This window comes from Trichechus manatus, unplaced genomic scaffold (assembly GCF_000243295.1).
Source record: "Trichechus manatus latirostris isolate Lorelei unplaced genomic scaffold, TriManLat1.0 scaffold00280, whole genome shotgun sequence".
Lineage (NCBI taxonomy): Eukaryota > Metazoa > Chordata > Mammalia > Sirenia > Trichechidae > Trichechus > Trichechus manatus.
In genome coordinates this window covers 1,571,043-1,590,335 of record NW_004444216.1, presented here as the reverse complement: position 1 = coordinate 1,590,335, position 19,293 = coordinate 1,571,043, and the positions used below count along the sequence as shown (strand labels likewise).

Sequence of the window (19,293 nt, the reverse complement as noted above, 5' to 3'; positions counted from 1 at the left end):
TTTGTACAATCATGACTAAACAGACAAGTCACATGATGAAATTATTAGAAATATTCTACATATCATGGGAAAATGCTTATTTTACTGTTCCAAGGTCCCCTTACAGTCCAAATGAGATATGACTTATGTATAATTTAAGGCATATTGCCGAAAGTGTCCACCATCATATTCAGGAGTTTAATAGGATATAGCCCTTTAGAGCAAAAGATTTGCTGGTCATAAAAGAAAAAAATTTTGAACATTTGACCCTGAGGTTAGGTATCAATAAAATAATTTGTTTTTGTACAGTTCATCGTAACTTATTTTTATTAGATTGCATTCTATTTGTTGTTTACCGTTTTTATCATTTGCCAAGAAGTGCTAATCCTGAACTCCCTTTACGTCTTTTTTATCAAACTCTAAATTTTCGTATATATTATTGGCAGTAATGTCCAGCTTCCCTTCTCTTTATCTTTTAGGAATAGAGTAACTTTTTAAAAGAGGAACTCCAAAATTGAAGATCTTGGCACAAAATTAAATTGATAATGTGTATAAGTCAATCAAAATGTTCATTAAAAAGGATAAAAAATAAATATATATGATCAACAACCCTTATTCCCTCAAAGTTGTATAAGCTTCAAAGAGAAAAAATAATAGAAGCGAAAGTTCTCAGTGTTGACACTGAATAAAAAATATGTAAGCTCTGATTATTCAAGAAAAATATTAAAACTGAATTCCCTTTGCCAACGTGGAGTGGTTTATGACTTAGATCTCCATAGGCAGAACTCAGTTGTGAAATTGAAATGTTACCACATACTAATATTTAATTCTCACATGAAGTTGGAAACTTTGATACATGTGGCCAGGGAATACGTAATCAAGTAATTACTTAGTGCTCTGCTTGACTTCAGCATGGATGAGAAATGAGTGTTTTACAGAAAATGAATCTCTAACATTCAACTTTTGCAAATCTTCCAAATTTGAAAAAAATAGTAAGAATATCTTGCATTATTTTCTTATAGCTATAATCAATGCCCCAGAGACCTCTTGTATCCATTAAATGGAAAAGAGAAAGTCAGATAGTAATTTGAAAAAATGTGACCAACTGATACTGTCCAAGTATTAATATCTAGAAACATAATTTTAGTATTGATAAGCACAGCATGGCACCTTGCAGACCAGAAGTCAAAATATAAAACTCTAACTGTAAGGATACATATTGACCAATAATAAATTACTGATGTTCAGAACAAGGAGACTGATGATATACGTACTTTTATTATATAATACAGGGGGGATAAAGCCATGTGGAAATAATAAAAGTAACCCATCATGACAAGGTAATAAAAGCAAGGACTGTTTCCAGTAATGCAATTATAAAAACTTTCTTTGTGATTGTGACATAAACTTCCTTCTTTGTACTGTGTCAGGTTTTGGGGTTGTAGAGAAAAGGGACTTTGAAAGATAGGACTTGACCCTGGTATAGAAAATGATGAGTTTCTGAGAATCTACCAAAAACTATTCCATTAATACTCTAGTCAGTCAACCAGTGTTGACATCGAAAGATTCACAAGATTTTCTCTCGCTTCTCAAGCAAATTGTCAAGTTGGGGAAGAGAGGCAAATAGTTACAAACAATTAGAAAAAAACTAATTTCTGAATTTTGTGAAACTATTCAGAGAAGGATAAGCTTAACTTATCCTTCAGAATTAAGTAGTAAAAGGAGACTGATGAGGAAGATGCGATAACATGGACTTGAAAGATTGGTAATATGGAGAATAGGTGTAGGAACGGTCACTGCAAAGACCCAGTCCCTAGACAAGCATGTATTAGTTGGTGAATCCTGGGAAATGACTGCCTAGTTTTGAATTTGCTAGATCATTGTTATTGTTATCATTAGTTACCATTGAGTTGCCTCCAACTCATGGCCACCTTATGTATAACAAACCAAAACGTTGTCCAACCCCATGTCATCTTCATGATCATTAGTATGTTTGAGTCCATTGTTGTAGCTATTACTAGATCATTAGTGCTTTTGAAAGGAAAGCAGAGGGTTTTGTTTGCTTGCTTTTGCAGTCTTCTTAATCCTGGAAGGGAGAATGAATGGATAGTTTTAGGAGTAGACATAGATTGAGGTGGAAAATAAGGACACGAAGTAGGAGACAGTTTCATTTGTGGCAAGTAAGCTGATGCTGAGGGAGACTTATCCAGAGGTTAAAGTGAATGAAGAAGCCTAGGGTAACGGCTCAAGTGAGGTGACAGGAAGACACTTATAAGGCAGGAGGAAATGTAGTATGAAAGACTGGCCAGCTCAGGAGGTTACTCCACAGAATGAAGGTATCCCTCTACCCAACTCTTTCTCCTGGACCACTTTGGGCTTCATATTTATTTCCTCTAAAAAGGTTACTTTTGAATCTAAAGACTCAGTGTGAGGAGTTCAGATATCAGGGAGCAGGGAGCAGAGTAGTGTCCATCCCCACTCATGCTTCAGTTTCCCATCTCTCTGCCTACCTGTCACTCTACTTCACCTTCCCCTCATTTTTTCCTGATATTCTCCTGTCTATTTTCACTCTTTTCTTTTTGTAGCAAGTAAGTTATTTTCCTAACTTCATTTGACAAAATCAAATTTTCAACCCACTGATCGTCTGCTAACCAAAAGTTCGGCAGTTTGAATCCACCAGCCACTCCTTGGAAACCCTATGGGTCACTGTCCTATAGGGTCGCTATGAGTTGGAATTGACTCCACAGCAGTAGGTATTATTCATCTGTGAGTACCTTTGCTATTGATATCACTAAGAATTCTTATGTGAATAAACTCTTAAGTCCCTTCGTGCCTTGAAAACAGAAATGGTAGACCAGAAGACTGTGATGGAGGCGTGGAGGGAATCTGGTTGGATCATAAGGATCATATAAGGACCAAGCAAAATCATGGTAAAAGAGAGCAAGATAAAAAAGAAAGGTAGACTGGCACAAAACCAAAAATCCAAACCCGCTGCCGTCGAGTTGATTCCGATTCATAGCAACCCTTTGGGACAGAGTAGAACTGCCCCATAGGGTTTCTAAGGAGCAACTGATAGATTCGAACTGCTGACTTTTTGACTAGCAGCCTCAGCTCTGAACCACTGTGCCACCAGGGCTCCTAGAATAGTGCAAGAGGAGGGGAAAACAGGGGAAAGTTACAAGAGAAAGAAAAATAGAAATGAGAGATTTGTGAGGTAAGGAGAGCTGTGAAAACTTTCCTCTAGTGCAGATACTGGGAGTCACTTACAGTAATGGAAATCTCCCTCGCAGGTAACAGTCCTCATCAAGCTTCACCAAATTCCGTCTTCTGTGAAACCAAGATGGTGATAAAACAGAAAATAGGTGAAACAAAGAAGACCCTTTTAGCTCTGTGTATAAAATTAAAATGTAAGTTTCTAAATAAAAGAGGGGAACTCTACCTATGCTTAAATGTTAACTTTAAATATATATTTAAAATACATATAAAAGAGTTTTGAAGATAACAATTCCATTTATTTGTCTTAAATACAGTAATGTTATAAAATATTTACTGATTTAATTGGTCATGCAAAATAGTTTATGTGGCTCAGTCCTTCGGAATTCCTGCATTTAAAAAATTAGGGTTTTTTTTTTTCCTTTCTTTTTTGTGATTGTTGTTCTCAATACCAGTGAACACGTGGACAAACTATGTTTTCCCACACTTTTAGAGCTATTTCCCTTGGAGAATGAAAGTAGATTCCTTTTATCATTTACAGTGATATTTAATGAGAAAAGATGAATATCTGAGAAAGTATTTTTATACAATATAATTTTAAATTTTAAGTCAATGTGCTCTTCCAAGCATGCTTTGAAGTATTAATAATGCCTTATGTTTAGCAATTTTCAAAAGACCTTCAAATGCATGCTATTGTTTAAAGCTAGTAGTTTCCTTGACTGATAACATCATCCTCAGTAATATTATCTTTTATAATAGGCAGTATATTCAAATTATAATAGTCGTTACCATATATTGAGCGACTACTTTTTTCAGGCTGTGTTCTGATTACCCTAATAATGTTTTTGTTGTTGTTAGGTGCTGTCTAGTAGATTCTGACTCATGGGGTTTCATAGGCTGTAATCTTTACAGGAGTAGATTGTTAGGTCTTTCCTCCTGCTGAGCAGCTGGGTGCTTTCAAACCACCAACCTTTTGGTTAGCAGCAGAGCACTTAACCATTGTGCCATCAGGGCTCCTTACCCTAACAATAATAGCTAGTTAAGCATTCATGTTGTGCTCATTTAGTCCCCACTTTAGGAGACTGAGGCATGGAGAGCCTTTGGTAATATAACTCTTGGTAATATAACCAAAGGAGCCCCGGTGGTGCAGTGGTTAAACACTCGTCTGCTAACCAAAAGGTCTGCGGTTAGAATCTACCAGTCACTCTGCAGGAGAAAGATGTGGCAGTTTGCTTCCATCAAGATTACAGCCTTGGAAACTCTATGGGACAGTTCTACTCTGTCTTGTAGGGTTGCTGTGAGTTGGAATCAACTTAACAGCAATGGGTTTGTTTTTTTGTTTTGTTTTAATATAACTGAGAAGTGACAGAGCTAGGATTCTGTGATTCCATTTAGTCAACAAATATTTGTTTTGCCAGGAACCATTTTAAACCCTGGGTGTACAGTACTCAGCAAAACCAGCAAGGTTCATACTTCTATGGAACATAGCATGGCTCCAGGGTCCTTGGTCTCAGTCAATTTGCTGTGGTGCCTATTTTATACATATGACAGCATAACCACCTATAAAGCACTTGCTTTATCCCCATTTTGTAGATTATATTCTGAGGCTCCCTTGGGCAAATAAACATTCCCAACGTCACGTAACTTTGTCACCCTACAAAACCATTAGCATTATCTCCTAGTACCTCCAATATATAAACAAACACTGACTGAAAAATAAACTTCCACATTACAAATAGTCTTTGTTTTTATAAGTTACTTGGCCAGAAATTCACTCTTCTAGAGGTTAAATGTTCCATAAAGAAGAGGTTAATCCAGGGTTAATCTGGATTGACATGCTCTGAGAATTCCATTAAATTACTTCTTTGTTTGGGAGTCAGTTTAGTTAGTGACATAAACGAGACTGCTAGTGCTTTGGTGAAAAACAAAACGACAACAAGAACCTGTTTGTTTACTACCACTTTCCTAACTGGCAGTGAGCACTTGTGTCATCTTAAATAATAGATTTTAAAAAGCCGACTTTTGAAACTGAAACTCTCATCCGTGAAAAATGTCATGGCTGTGCATGGTTTCCGAAGTCTTTGTCAGTGCTGAATTCACTTTTAAATTCTAAACAAGACACACAGTTAGTGTATGTTTTTGTGTGTGTGTGTGTTGCTACTTCTCTGTCCCCTTAAGTGTCAGGTAAAATCACCAATTACCGTTTCCAACCAATTTTAAACTTTTCATTTATTAAATACAAGACAAAATACTTGGGAAATTTATTAGAAAGAAAAGTAAAATCAATGTTTTGGCATATAGCAATACTAGCATAATGCTTTCTCATTCTATGTTCAGCATGTCTCTGCCAGTCAAGAAATTTGATCTAGGCTTACTTTCTGTAATTTGTATTACAAAAACAGTGGACATATGGGATATGTTTTTTTTATGTATGATTTTTTTCCTTATACTGCCACAAGATTTCTGTGCATTCCCAAGACAGAAAATAAGTGTTGTAGACAAAATAATATGTAACACACACCCACAATAACCAAAACAATATTTGTAAAAAACAAACAAACCCATTGCCATGGAGTCGATTCTGACTCCTAGCGACCTTACAGGACAGAGTAGAACTGTTCTATAGGGTTTCCAAAGAGCAGCTGGTGGATTTGAACTGCCAACCTTTTGGTTAAGCCAAACCACTGAACCGCCAGGTTCGCATTTATAGTAAGTCCCCTTTAAATATGTTTTCTAAGCACATGAAAGATTGTATAATGAAAAATTTCTATAGTCCTAGGCTTAACAAAAATTTTAGGAATATTATTTAGGAAAAAATCTCCAGTATAGAGGTCATTGATAATAGCCTTTTATGTGGATTGCCTATGAATAAATAGAAAAAATATTTAGTAAAAAATTGAACGGAGACTTGAATGAAAAGTCTCCATTGTTAATCCTCAACTAAATATATCCAATCATTGTCTTTAATAGGCCTTCCCTGTGGAATGATGGTGTAGAGGGAATAGAAAGGTTTTGGGAAATGATATAATCATCCTGAGGGTTTTGGATATAAAATCTAATCAATTCATATGCCTTTAAGAACTAATGTTTATTTAAAAAAACATAAAATACAGTCAACAATCTCTGTGTTATTATTGTCCTTGAATTTATATGACTACTACAATTGACACCTTAGTATTGCAGGCAGACCTTTTAAATTGTTCAATGAGCTCTAAAATATTTACCTGTGCCTTGTTCACATTATTCAAAAGATTGTTTCATATAGTGAAATGACATTGATTTCAATCTCCTATTATTCTTCTGAGGTAGTATTTTCCCGAATGAAGATACAGTTTAGCTTTTAGTTACAGACTGAGCTTTAGAATTGGCTTTTTAGGAGGACTATTAAAATTCAATTTATTTATCATTGTTTTAAGTGTGTTAGTATTTTTTTTAGAGAAAATAGAGCTAAGGAAAGGGGTGTTTCAAAGCAAAATTGCCTTAGTCCATTAATAAATTTTCAATTGAAGAAAGAAAACACTTCCTATACTTGTGCACTATAATAATATTTTGGAAATAATATTTTTGATCCCATTGGCAAGATAAAGGAAAGAAAGAAGAGAGAAAAGGAAGCAGAAAGAAAAGTGGAAGAGAAGGAGGACATGTCTTAAAATTTGAGTTTGGCCTATAAGGATCCACTTACGTATACCTAGAAAATTTTTTTTATGTATACCTAGAAATTTAAAAGGAGTTTGTACCGACTCAAAAAATAATAATGGAGTAATGAAAAATAATAGAGCAAATGGAAAAAATGGAATGAAGGATAGAGTGTGGCACAATCTGTAAGAAAATTTTAAGTTTTCCTCCTAATAAATATGTCACCCATTGACAGAATTTTTATTAATCTGTCCTAGTTCTTTTAGACCTAATATTCATATGTAGATTATAGAAATCAGGCTTTTGAAGACTTTGTTCTGGAAAAATATTTACATTTGAATCAAGAAAATTTGATTTGAAAGTGGTTTGAATAGAGAGTTCAAGCTTATGAAGACAAAATTTTCCAGTGATAATATCTATGCCTTCTCAATCACGATACCCACCCTCTCTTTCATCTCTATGCACTCGTGGATTTGAACTGCCGACCTTTTGGTTAGCAGCCGACTTCTTAACCACTGTGCCACCAGAGCTCCTGTTTTAATATAATACCTACTAAATTGAAGACATTCAACACTTACAAAGGAATTTAAGTAGTGGAGTCCCTAGGTGGTACAAACCCTCCCTCTTCTATTCAGCAAAAGTTGGCACTTCAAGCCCACCCAAAGGCTCCTTGGAAAAAAGGCCTGGAGATCTACTTCCAAAAAATCAGCCACTGAAAACCCTACGGAGTATAGTTCTACCTGGACACACATAAGGTCTCCATGAGTCAGAATCAATTCCACAGCAACTGGTTTTACTATTCTCAAGTAATAAGTAAAGTTCTCAGATTCTAAACCACAGGCAAAGGAGCTGGAACATAGATTCTTGATTGCCATATGAGGGAGTGAAATAAAGCACCTCAGTAGAGAAAGCAAAATGTTACATTCAGTATGCTTCTGGATTCAGTTCATAAAAAAGCTTGGACTTGGGAATCAGATATGTCTGGGTTTAGTACAAGCTCTAGCTGTGTAACCTTGAGCAAGTAACCCAGCCTCTCTCCACCTTTGTTTCTCCGTCTGTAAAATGGAGTTAATGATACTCACCCATAAGGCTCATTAGCAGTAAATGAGGTGATGTGTGGAGGTTCTAGTGCAGTCCTTGATGCGGTAGATGTTCAAGAAATGCTATGAGATAGAATAAATTTGCAATGTTGTGTCACAATGTCAGTAGCTTTTCTTATTTGAAGAAGTTCTGTGTGACATGAGTACTTCCTATGATGTTATTATTTAACCTGCTGCTTTTATCAGTTTGCGGAGATTAAGCTTGTAAAAGGTACAAAAATTTCTGATTCATTCCACATCAGCCTATCACATGTCTTCAAGGACGTTCTGATGTGAATTTAAACTAGAATTTCAGACTTGAATGAAATTTCACCTCTGATTCTCTCCCGTTACTCCAGATAGATTCAGTCTGTAGTTTAACATCAGAGAAGAATTTTGGATATACTCATATGATAAACCATTTTTTAAGGTTTTCGTACATATTTTTATATGATACTGACTGAACTCAAATAGCTGCTGACTTCACTTGATCTCTAACTTTTCATGATCATCACATTACATTTACCCATAGAAACACATAAAATAGCATTTTATTATGATCCAAAGTTCCTAGCAAATATTCTTTCCATTGCCCAGCTAAAATAAGAAAGTAATTTCTTTGCAAGAGTAGTTATTTTTTTTAAATTATTTCTTTTTCTTTAAAATGAGAGCATAAAACACTGAACCTAGTGCCCCAGGAATCCTCACTTTTGGATAGTCATGACCTCCAACCAAGGGCTTCAAGTCTTCTTGAAATATAAGATTATATAACCTTAACATCTTATTTTTCTGTCTTTTGTGACCCACATAACTTGGATAGATACAGAAAACTGATGTCATGCATCTGAATCTACCCTAGCTGCAAAAGTGAAAGACAGTCACCTTCCTCAAACTTGAGTAAAGGTGGTGTGCAGATTGTGAAAAATCCCTCAGTGGTTCCATTGTGTATACAGTTCCCTGCCCAACTTTTAATCTTATTTTCAAATGGAATTGTTAAGATTTAAAAATATGTAAGTTAAAGGAAAAGGAAATGGAAAAGCCACTTTGTCTGTTGTCTCCCAAAAGACATTACAAACATCCCCCTTTGTAGGGCATCTTGAAGGAGCATGCAAATTACAAGGCTGGTGAGAACCAAAGTCAGAGAAATACTGTGCTGTATCTTTATCTGATGTTTAAGACAATTACTGTAGGTAACTACTACCCACATTTCTTTCAGAATCATTCCAGAGGATCAGCTAAAAATGCTGTTAACTATAAGAGACTCTGTCTGTCAAAATGTATTGAAGTGACATACCGTTAATGTTAGTTCAACCTAAAAAAAAATCATCCTGTAATGAAATGCTTTATATAAACTCAAGGAAGCTAGGAAATTCACAGTTCTCTACTAAATTAGCCAGCGTTTGAGACCCATGGTGGTGTGGTACAAAAATGATAATTTGATCCTCTGTAGTGGCTTAGTGATGGCCCATTAATATTTATCCATGGATGTGTTTGCTTTCATGAATATGTCTAAGAGACCTAGAAATGACTCTTGTCCAGAGTGGGGGAAGAATCTAGGAAGAAGCAGGTATGGGTCAAAAGAAGGAAAATTTATCTTCCTTGCCCACCTCTCAACCTTCTTCCCAACCATATAGAAACATAGACACACACATACATTCTTTGAACTGAGGCATGTCTAGAAAAAGCATTTTTAAATGATTCCTTTTTCTTCAAAATGAGAGCATGAAACACTGAACCCAGTGCCCCAGGAATCCTCACTTTTGGATAGTCATGACCTCCAACCAAGGGCTTCAAGTCTTCTCTTCACAGGAAAAGACTAGATATCAACACGGCTACAAATGAGGGCCAGGATGAGATGAAAGCATCTGCTATACTTTATATTCCTCTGAAACTTGATAATGAAGCACCATCAGACATTACAAAGGTCAGATTGGGGAAAAATAAAAGCTGGCATACCCTCCTGATGATTTATTATTTGACCAAATTCACAGCCTTTATCTGATCATTGACTCGAAATTTATCAGAGCCCTGTTCAGAGGCATCTATCACTGAGCAGCTTTTAAAGGTGAAAGAAGAAATGGAGAGTATTTTGTCTTTATCCTACTTGAAAGTCAGAAATAAAAGGGAGTCTTCTTCAGGAATGGAGGCCCTGGGTGGTGCATACAGTTAATGCACTCGGCCACTAACTGGAAGATTGGCAGTTCAAGTCCACCCAGAGGCTCCTGGGAAGAAAGACCTTGTGAGCTACTTCTGAAAAGTCAGCCACTGAAACCCCTAGGGAGCACAGTTCTACTCTGACACACATGGGGTCACCATGAGTAGGAGTCAACTCTATATCAACTGTTTTTTTTTTCTTCGGGAGCAGAGACTGCATGTCCTAAGGGTCTTAATGTCTCAGATCTCAAGTTAGAGATGGCTCTACACATGGGCTGATGAGGTGATTGTCTAGAAAATGTTTTTGAAGAGTGTTGCAACGCCTTGGAATAGCTTTCCCACTGACCATCTAGGTTCCATCCTCCCTCCTGGCTTGAAATTCCCTTCTTTTGGTGGGGTACTTAGTCTCCAGAAGTTTGCTTTTAAATATGCTGCCTCAGAGAATTTTCTGACCTTTGCTTTAACAGCAGATTGGTTCATCAGATTATCAGAGTAACGCTTATTACTTTGATATCATAAAATAAAGTTAAATTTCATAGAAGAAAGAGAATACATGTGAAATTGATATCATTACCATTTGACCATTTTACAGTTGTATTCAAGAATCCCTATTGTTGTTGTTGTTAGGTACCATCAGGTTGGTTCTGACTCATAGCAACCCTGTGTACAACAGAACAAACCACTGCCCTGCCTGGTGCCACCCTCACAATCGTTATGCTTGAGCCCATTAAAAAGCCAGTTCTGAAGCTCAATCTGTAACTTATAGCTAAACTATATTTTCATTCTGGAAAATACTATCTCAGAAGAACAATTTATATTTCCCTAATTTATATTTCCCAACTGTTTTCCATTCTTCCCTTTCATATTCCATTTATTGGTCTTCTCACTTTTCCCTGTATAAACCTTATACTTTCCCACATCTCTGACTTTGCTTGTTCTCCCCCTCCTCCCCCCAAAAAAAACAGTTGCCTTCAAGATGATTCCAACTCATGGCGACCCCATTTGTGTCAGAATAGAGCCATGCTCCACTGGGTTTTCATGACTGATTTTTTAGAAGTAGGTAACCAGGCCTTTCTTCCAAGGTACCTCTGGGTGGACTCAAATCTTCAACTTTTTGGTTAACAGCTGAGCACATTAACCATTTGAACCACCCAGGGACTCTTCTTTTCCAAAAACCCCTCACAAATGTCACATCCTTGCTGATTTGTCCACTGAGAGCTGAGCTCACTTGAAACAGCTGTACATGGTAAAGATTTTAGCCCCTACTAGAAATTATTAGTCATTGAGTGGCTCTCAAATTATACTGTGTATAAGAATCACCTGGAGGATTTGCCAGTGATGGAGACTTTGTTGCCCCATCTCAAAGATGCTAATTTGTTATTTCCCATGCAAACCTGGAATATGCATTCTTAATTGTATTGTTAATAAATTCACCAGTTGATTTCAGTGCAAGAGATTCCAGGATCTTCTTCATCTCTTTTGCTTTCTAAATTTCTGGCAAAAGACCTCTCAGAAAACATTTTTCTTCCCCAAACAATAATGTCATTTTATCATTAATTCCCTGAAACTCCTTTCCAGAAATATTAGAATGCAACCGTTTCTATTCCCTACCTTCCTAGCTGGATTGAAAGTGTTTAGATGGAAGATAGCTAAATGTGAGTTAATGAAATTGCTATTAATCACTTTTTTAGAAAATGTAGGAATTCCAAGAACATGCTATAATTTGCATCACTTTTCTACTCCCTCTGCTAGCTCTGTAGTTAGAGTAACAAAACAACTGTTTATGAAAAGGGCAGGTTTAAGATCAAAATAATTCTTTTGCAAAACTCAGGAAACAGTTATCAGAGCCTGCGGACTGTGCTCTTCCAACTGGAGAATCCTGTATTTGTAATAAATTCCTTTTGCTCTGGATGAGTTCTGCATTTTCAATGAGGTTAACTTGGCAACATTCTAGTTGATTTTAATAAAAATAGCTGCTTTGAGGACAGGGAGCTGAGGTTGCCAAATTTACAGCTGCCTTGCACAATTACTCTTACACCTCCTTCAGGGCTACTTAGAACCAGTAAGCAAATTAAGTGTATCGATTGCAATTTTGTTGGACTAACCCCCCCCCCCTTTTTTTTTCTTAAGGAATAAACTTGATTCCTTTTAGTATGTGTCTGTTCAGAGTGATCTCTTTTCTTTTCAGCCATAACACAAAGACAACATCATGGCTGGATCCACGACTTGCGAAAAAGGCTAAACCTCCAGAAGAGTGCAAAGAAAATGGTAGGTTATTAAGTTTTTATGGTATTTCAGCAATGCACTTTGCAAATGTTTGTGTTTCTTAGAAGAGGTTCTCACCTAAAGAAGCAATAATCTGGTCGAAATAATTTTAAAGGTAAAATATTTTGTGCTCACATAGAAGAGATAATTAACTCGGCATTTTAGCAGTGCCATGTGGTTTTGCTTTTTCTCTCTGAGGAGACCGTGCTGAATATCACATCCCTGTAATCTCTGTTGGTTCTGTTTGACTCCTGGCCTGACTTTCTACCACCTACTAAGGAGTTTTTGTTTGCAATATGTCTCTCTGAGGACTCTGATCTTTTAATTGGAATCAGATATGATGTATGGAGAAACAGCATTGTGAGACAATGAATAATATCTGATTTTGTGTTTAAAGACATAGCAGTCTGTCAGTTATTAAGGAATCAGTGATGTAAAAGATACATATATATTAATATATATATAAAGGTATGTATATAAATTATACCTACTTTCCTTTAATCGAAAGACTGTCTGTATGAATGTTCTTGATTATCCTTAGTATTTTCCAGTTCCCAGTGTAATAATACTGACTTGCTGAAAAACAACTCTTTTTACATATGTGAAGAACTTTTTAAAACAATTTTGAAGACTCTATGACCATAAATCTTGTTTTTAAATTAGCAGATTAATAGATGGAGATCTGTTCCTGATTATACTTGCAGTTAGTAAAAATATTTATTTTAATGTTAAAGGAATGCTTTTAATTTAGCTAGCATGATAACCTCAACTTTAAAAAATTCTCTAATTCTAAAAGTCATTTCATTTTAATAATAAGTCTGGCTTTTTCAGATAATAATATCTAGATAATTTGTGTGTGTGTTCCTATGTTATAAGGTAACTGTTCAGAGGCTGATTATACTACTAGTACTACTGAGTTAAATTAAAATTAGAGAATGCAGCTTATACTTTCATATATAAATGCATTAAAGTCCAGTTTTACTTATCAATAACTATGTCTAATTTTATATTCATAGCTATATCTGTATCCATTCTGGATAACTGTCCAATTGTATGTGGCTGAATCACATAATATTGTTATATGACCTGGACTTTTAAACACAAGTAGACTACATTTCATTGACACCAATAAGACATGTTGCAAATTGTGATAGGTTATAAATTAAAATGACCTGATCTCTTATATCTGGGAGTTATAATTTACTTATGCCACAGATGAAAAACCTTAGTACATCCTAATTAAAATGAATTTAATAATTTTGCAGTTCTGTGACATATTGAACTTCTCAGCTGTCATGCTACTTTGAATTGTTCAGTTTATTATAAAAAGCTATTAAAGTCAAATTTTAAAAACCTGGGGGAGATGTAGGCATAACATATTGGATAATTATAATATTTCAGTGTTATCAGTTTTTCCCACATCTGTACTTCTCAGTCTTCTCAGGGTAGTAGATGTCTGAAATATGATGTCAGTGTCTGTGAACCACGTGTCACTGAAAAACGAGTCCTAGAATTCAGTCTTATAGCTCATAATGATATATAACTTGATCAGTTACTAGTTGTTCTCATTTTCTACAAGATTAATAATTCACAGAATTTATTCCATGTGTTATTGGAATGTTTTGCAATGGAAATTAACATCCAGTTAGAATACTATTATTTCAGCCACATAATTTAAGGGTTTTTTTCCTAGAAAATTTCTTTAAGTAATACTATTACTTTTATTTTTATTTTCTTTAACATAGATTAAAATCACTTGTTTAAAATACTGGATATTAATGGGTTGTTTTTGAGTCTGCCAGATAAGCCAGGCTTCTTTATATGTATCACACTTCAGGTTAGACCAACGTTAGTGTAGTGATTTTTTTGAATGCTGTAATGTGTGTAAAATGCTTATAAAATTTTGTAGAGGCTCCAGATGATGTTATCTTTCTCCATCAAAGATTTACCCTTCCTCTTTTAGGCAGATAGAGTGGAAGCCAATTACCTTAATTCAAACAGGAACCAAGTGAAGGTGAGGTTGGGTTGAGTTTTGGTAAGACCCAATCTGTCTATCTCTGGTTCCCCCCTGTTCCTTGGTCCTTCTCCCACCAGGGCTTTCAACTAACAGTCTAGCAGTGGTCAGTAAATGTTTTCTGTAAAGGTCCAGGTAGTAAATATTGTAGACATTGTGGTTCATCAAGTCTCTCTCTGGCACAACTACTCAGAGTTATGTGAAAGCAGCCACAGACAATACATAAATAAATGGATGTGGATGTCTTCTGATAAAGCTTTATTTATGGACACTAAAATTTTAAGTTCATGCATTTTTCACATAACAAAATATTCTTCTTTTGATTTTTCTCTCAACCATTTAAAAGTGTAAAAACTGTACTCCTCTTAGCTCATAGACTATACAGAAATAGGGGCAGGCTGGATTTGGTCCACAAGGCAAACCCTGGCCTAGTGTGTTCATCTGGAACCCTCTCCTTGGCTGGCACAGAACACCAATATCTGTCTTAGTATTGCAAGACTCCTGAAAATCTGTGGTGCTATTCAGCGTTGTGTTTTGGTTTTTTTTTTCCTTTTAGCTTAGCTTTTTGCCTCTAGACCCTGTAGCTTCAGAATTTGACATTGACAGATGTCTTCTGGGAATAATATGGTCATATGTTTGAGATCTCTCATGTCTATATTTTGTCACTCTGATGCCTCGAGACTGCTCAGCTCTTTGCTGGTTTCTCTTCCCAGGCCAGTCTGGATTCTTAGCAGCCTCTCAGAGCCCAGAATTAACAAAATTACTGCAAATTGTTCCCTTACTTCTCCAGGGTTCACTCCTCTCTAGAATCTTAGACCTTCTACACTTTGTTGCTTCGGGAATTCTCTGATCCATTTAAACTGTTGATTTTTTGCATTTTATCTAGATTTTCTATGTGTTCTCAGAGGAACCATGGGTTTGCTGTAAACTATTCACCCTATGCTACCTGGAAGCAGAAATTTTAGGACATTAATTTTAAAACTACATTTTAGACTTTGCTAAGTTTTTATTAATTATTACTATATCAATTTATATTTTATTTCCTCAAGATTGATTTCCATGTGATTGTGTAGGTACGCATTTATGTGTGCATGTATATGTGTGTGTATTCATACTATGTCTGAATGTATGAATGTGTCAACTATAATAAGAAGAAGTCAAGTGAAAGGGAGATGGAAAGGAGGTACCAACTGATTTAAATTATTCTTGGACTAGAGAAAAAACTAGCAAATGTTTTATTATTGATCACAAGGTAAAAAAGAGAACACGAATGACTCAGTATAAATGCACGTTAAAGAAGCTCATATCCTATCGGCACTAAAGCAACCATTTTTCTTTTTATCTGAAAGATAATTCTGCTACTGAACATGTAAAAACATGTATCGTTCGTCTCACAATATGGTTGAAAATACTGAAGTCATCTTGCTCTGTGTGTTTGTTATAGCTGTGTGCATTTTTGGAGTTTGAGCGCCAGTCTACATGGCAGAAAAAAGTCTCCACCTACAACTGGATTCTAATATTAGTATTTGGAGCAGTGCTGTTTAGCAAGCCGATAATCTTTTATAAAACGCTGCAGAAATAACAGTTAACTGTTAAATATTTGGATGCAAAACTGGTTAAACTGTGTGGAAAGCACCATCATATTTGTCCCCAGCCCTCAGAATCAGTACCATGGGGTTTCTCCTGAGACATTTCCAATCACAAACATTCCTGGAGTGATGCATTCCACAAGAATCACTGAGTTAGAGTTAATATCAAAAGTAATTACAGTTCTGGTAGGACCATTCTTCTGTTAAAGTTCAAGTGTGATTAAACTTAGTAGGACAACACTATTGTATGCAGGCTTTGGGCTCAGGGAAACTCTGTTCCAAACTTAATTCTATGGAATCTTGGTCAAAGTGCTTAATCTCTAGGAGTCCAGGTTGTCTTACCTGTAAAATGGGAATGATAACATTCCTCATACAGGTTTAGTTTTCATGTACGTGAAGCACGGTGCTTGTTGCACTCTCGGCTCTGAAGAACCACTCATTTCCTTCTTTCAGAGTACTCTGAGCCAACAAATTAACCTCATAAACGACAAGGGGAAAAATTCAGAGTAGTTATCTTAACAGCTTTGAATTACACCAGGGTGTCCTGGAGAGATAGAAATGAACAAATCCATGTAGGCTAAAATTATCCATCTAGCTAATGTTAGCCTGGTATTAATAGATTGGGGTTTTTCCCCTTCTATTCTGTTAAATTGGCTGTAAATCCTCATGAATTTATAATTAAATCTATAGCAACTGGGGGACTTCTTTTTTGTAGTCTGTACCTAAGAAACAAACCCATTGCTGTCGGGACAATTCCAAGTCATATGGGCCCTGTGGGGCAGATTAGAACTGTCCCATAGGGTTTAGAAGGCTGTAAGTCTTTACAGGAGCAAACTGTCATATCTTTCTCCCATGGAGCGACTGATGGGTTCGAACTCCAACTTTTCAGTTAGCCAAAACCCGTTGCTGTCGAGTCGATTCTGACTCATAGCGACCCTATAGGACAGCTGGGTATAAATTGAGTTTTCGTATGTTAATACAGAAAAAAAAAAAAAACTTAACCCATTTACCTGTATTAGAACTGTGTTTCAAATGGCATTAACCAATGCTTTGAACTAGTACTTAATCTATCTTTAAAAAAAAATTAAAAAGTGCCTAAAAAATGCACATGAAGGAAGAATGCATAAGTCATATTGTAATATTTGTTAAATGGAATTTTTTAAGAGAAGGAGATTGTCTTTCTATATAGTAGAAGGCACTAATTAGTTTCAAGTTGTTTCTTGATTGAGTTTTACAGAACTAACACACAGATTAATTTATTTTCATAACTCAGATTCTGTTTCTAGACTGCATAGTATATTTCCCCTTCAAAAGGGGCTTTGGCCTATTTTCTCATTAAATTTGTATTGAATATTAGTGATATTAATTTTTCAACAAGGTTATATATGACTAAATAAACTTCACCTTTAAATATATGTTTTTCTAATCTGATAAACCTGCTAAGATTGTATTTGTAAAGCACCTTGAAATTTTTCCACTAGGAAGAACTCATAAAAATAGAACCTGAAAATATCAACTACTCAATTACTAAAACTTTTAAATTTAAAAGGTTCATTTCTATACAGATATTGAACACCTATCTCCAAATGTTAGAACAAACTGATTTGAATGTTATTTTGCTTCTATACTGATATTTTGGGCATTTGTGTGAAAAATGAGGAAATTTCAAATATCTTAATACCAAACCAAAAACAAACCCATTGCCAATGAGTCGATTTCAACTCACCCTGTAGGACAAAGTAGAACTGCCCCATAGGGTTCTTTATGGAAGCAGACTGCCAAGTCTTTCTGTTGCAGAGTGGCTGGTGGGCTTGAACCACCAACCTTTCAGTTAGCAACCAAGCACTTAACCACTGCAGCACCAGGGCCCCTTCTTAAATGACCAACAGTAAGCAAACCTTGTGATCAATAAGAAAACATTTGCTATTTTTTCTCTAGTCCAAGAATAATTTAAATCAGTTGGTACCTCCTTCTATCTCTCTTTCACTTGACTTTTATTATAGTTGACCAAGGAATTAACTTTATGCACTTATGTAAACAGATCTGAAAATTTTTACATTTACAAATCCATATCTACATACACACACACACGCACACGTATATACAAATACATATATTCATACATAGTATGAATACACATACATATGCATGCACACATGAATGCACACCTGTACAATCACATGGAAATCAGCCTGGAGGAATTAAAATATAAATTGTGATATTAATAAAAAAAATTAAGAACCACAATAAAGTCTAAAATGTGCAATCCTAAAATTAACCTGTAACCCACCGCCGTCGAGTCCATTCCGACTCATAGTGACCTTATAGGACAGAGTAGAACGCCCTATAGGGTTTCCAAGGAGCAGCTGATGGATTCCAGCTGCCAACCTTTTGGTTAGCAGCTGAACTCTTAACCACTACACCATCAGGGCTCCGTTCTAAAATTAATGCCCTAGAACTTCTGGCCTGTCCTCTTTCTCCTTCAACTCTGAGACACTGATGATACAAATGTTAGATAATTTGTTACTGTTCTATGTATCACTGAGGCTCTGTTCATTTTTGTTTTCAGTATTCCCTTTCTGTTGTTCATATTGAGTAAATTATATTAATCTGCCCTCAAGTTCACTGCTTCTACCTCTGTCATCTCCACTCTCCGGTTGAATCCATCCATCAAGCTTTTAATTTCTATTACAGTATTTTTCCATTCTATAATTTCTCTTTGGTTCTTTTTTATAATTTATATCTTTTTCCTGAGATTTTTCCTTTTTCTAGTTTGTTTCAAAAGAGTTCACAATTATTTGTTATAACGATTTTATGATGGCTGTTTCAAAATCCTTGTCAGGTAACTCTAACATTTGATTTATCTTGGTATTGGAGTTAGTTGATTGTCTTTTCTCACCCAATTTGTGATTTTCCTGAATTTTGGTATCAAGAGTTGTTTTTTATTTTATCCTGGACATTTTGGTTGTTATGTTAAGAGACTCTTGATTCTTGTAAAAACAGCATGGGAGCAGTGTTTGACCTCCTCTGACTTCACAAGGGGAAAGGAGATTCAAGGACAACAGCCCAAGGCTGATTCCCATGATGGGGGGAGGTCAAACATAACTCCTCTCTCCGTTAGCTTTACCAGTTCTGACACTAACCTTCCCTCCCACAGCACTCTCTACTGGGTTCAGTCATTCATTGCAATGGCCACACAGAACTCACAGACTATACTCACAATTATGGGGTTCTTTAGGGAAGTAACTGTTACAATTCAGGCTCAGGAACGCTCAGGATACAGTCCGTCCATCAGGACAGCCTCTTCCCAGCCATGCTCGCAGGCACGCCTCTCCCTGGCCCTCTGCCTCTGCCCCAAAACACT

At 36.0% G+C, this 19,293-nt stretch overlaps 1 protein-coding gene across 1 annotated transcript in view; it reads left to right on the top strand.

The window, feature by feature from the left end:
• MAGI2 (membrane associated guanylate kinase, WW and PDZ domain containing 2) overlaps nucleotides 1–19,293 on the top strand; it is a 650,884-nt gene that overhangs the window by 145,595 nt on the left and 485,996 nt on the right. The window contains exon 5 of the mRNA XM_004390069.1: nucleotides 12,250–12,329. Within this exon, the coding sequence (XP_004390126.1) occupies nucleotides 12,250–12,329 (80 nt within the window). The remainder of the gene's footprint in view (nucleotides 1–12,249; nucleotides 12,330–19,293) is intronic.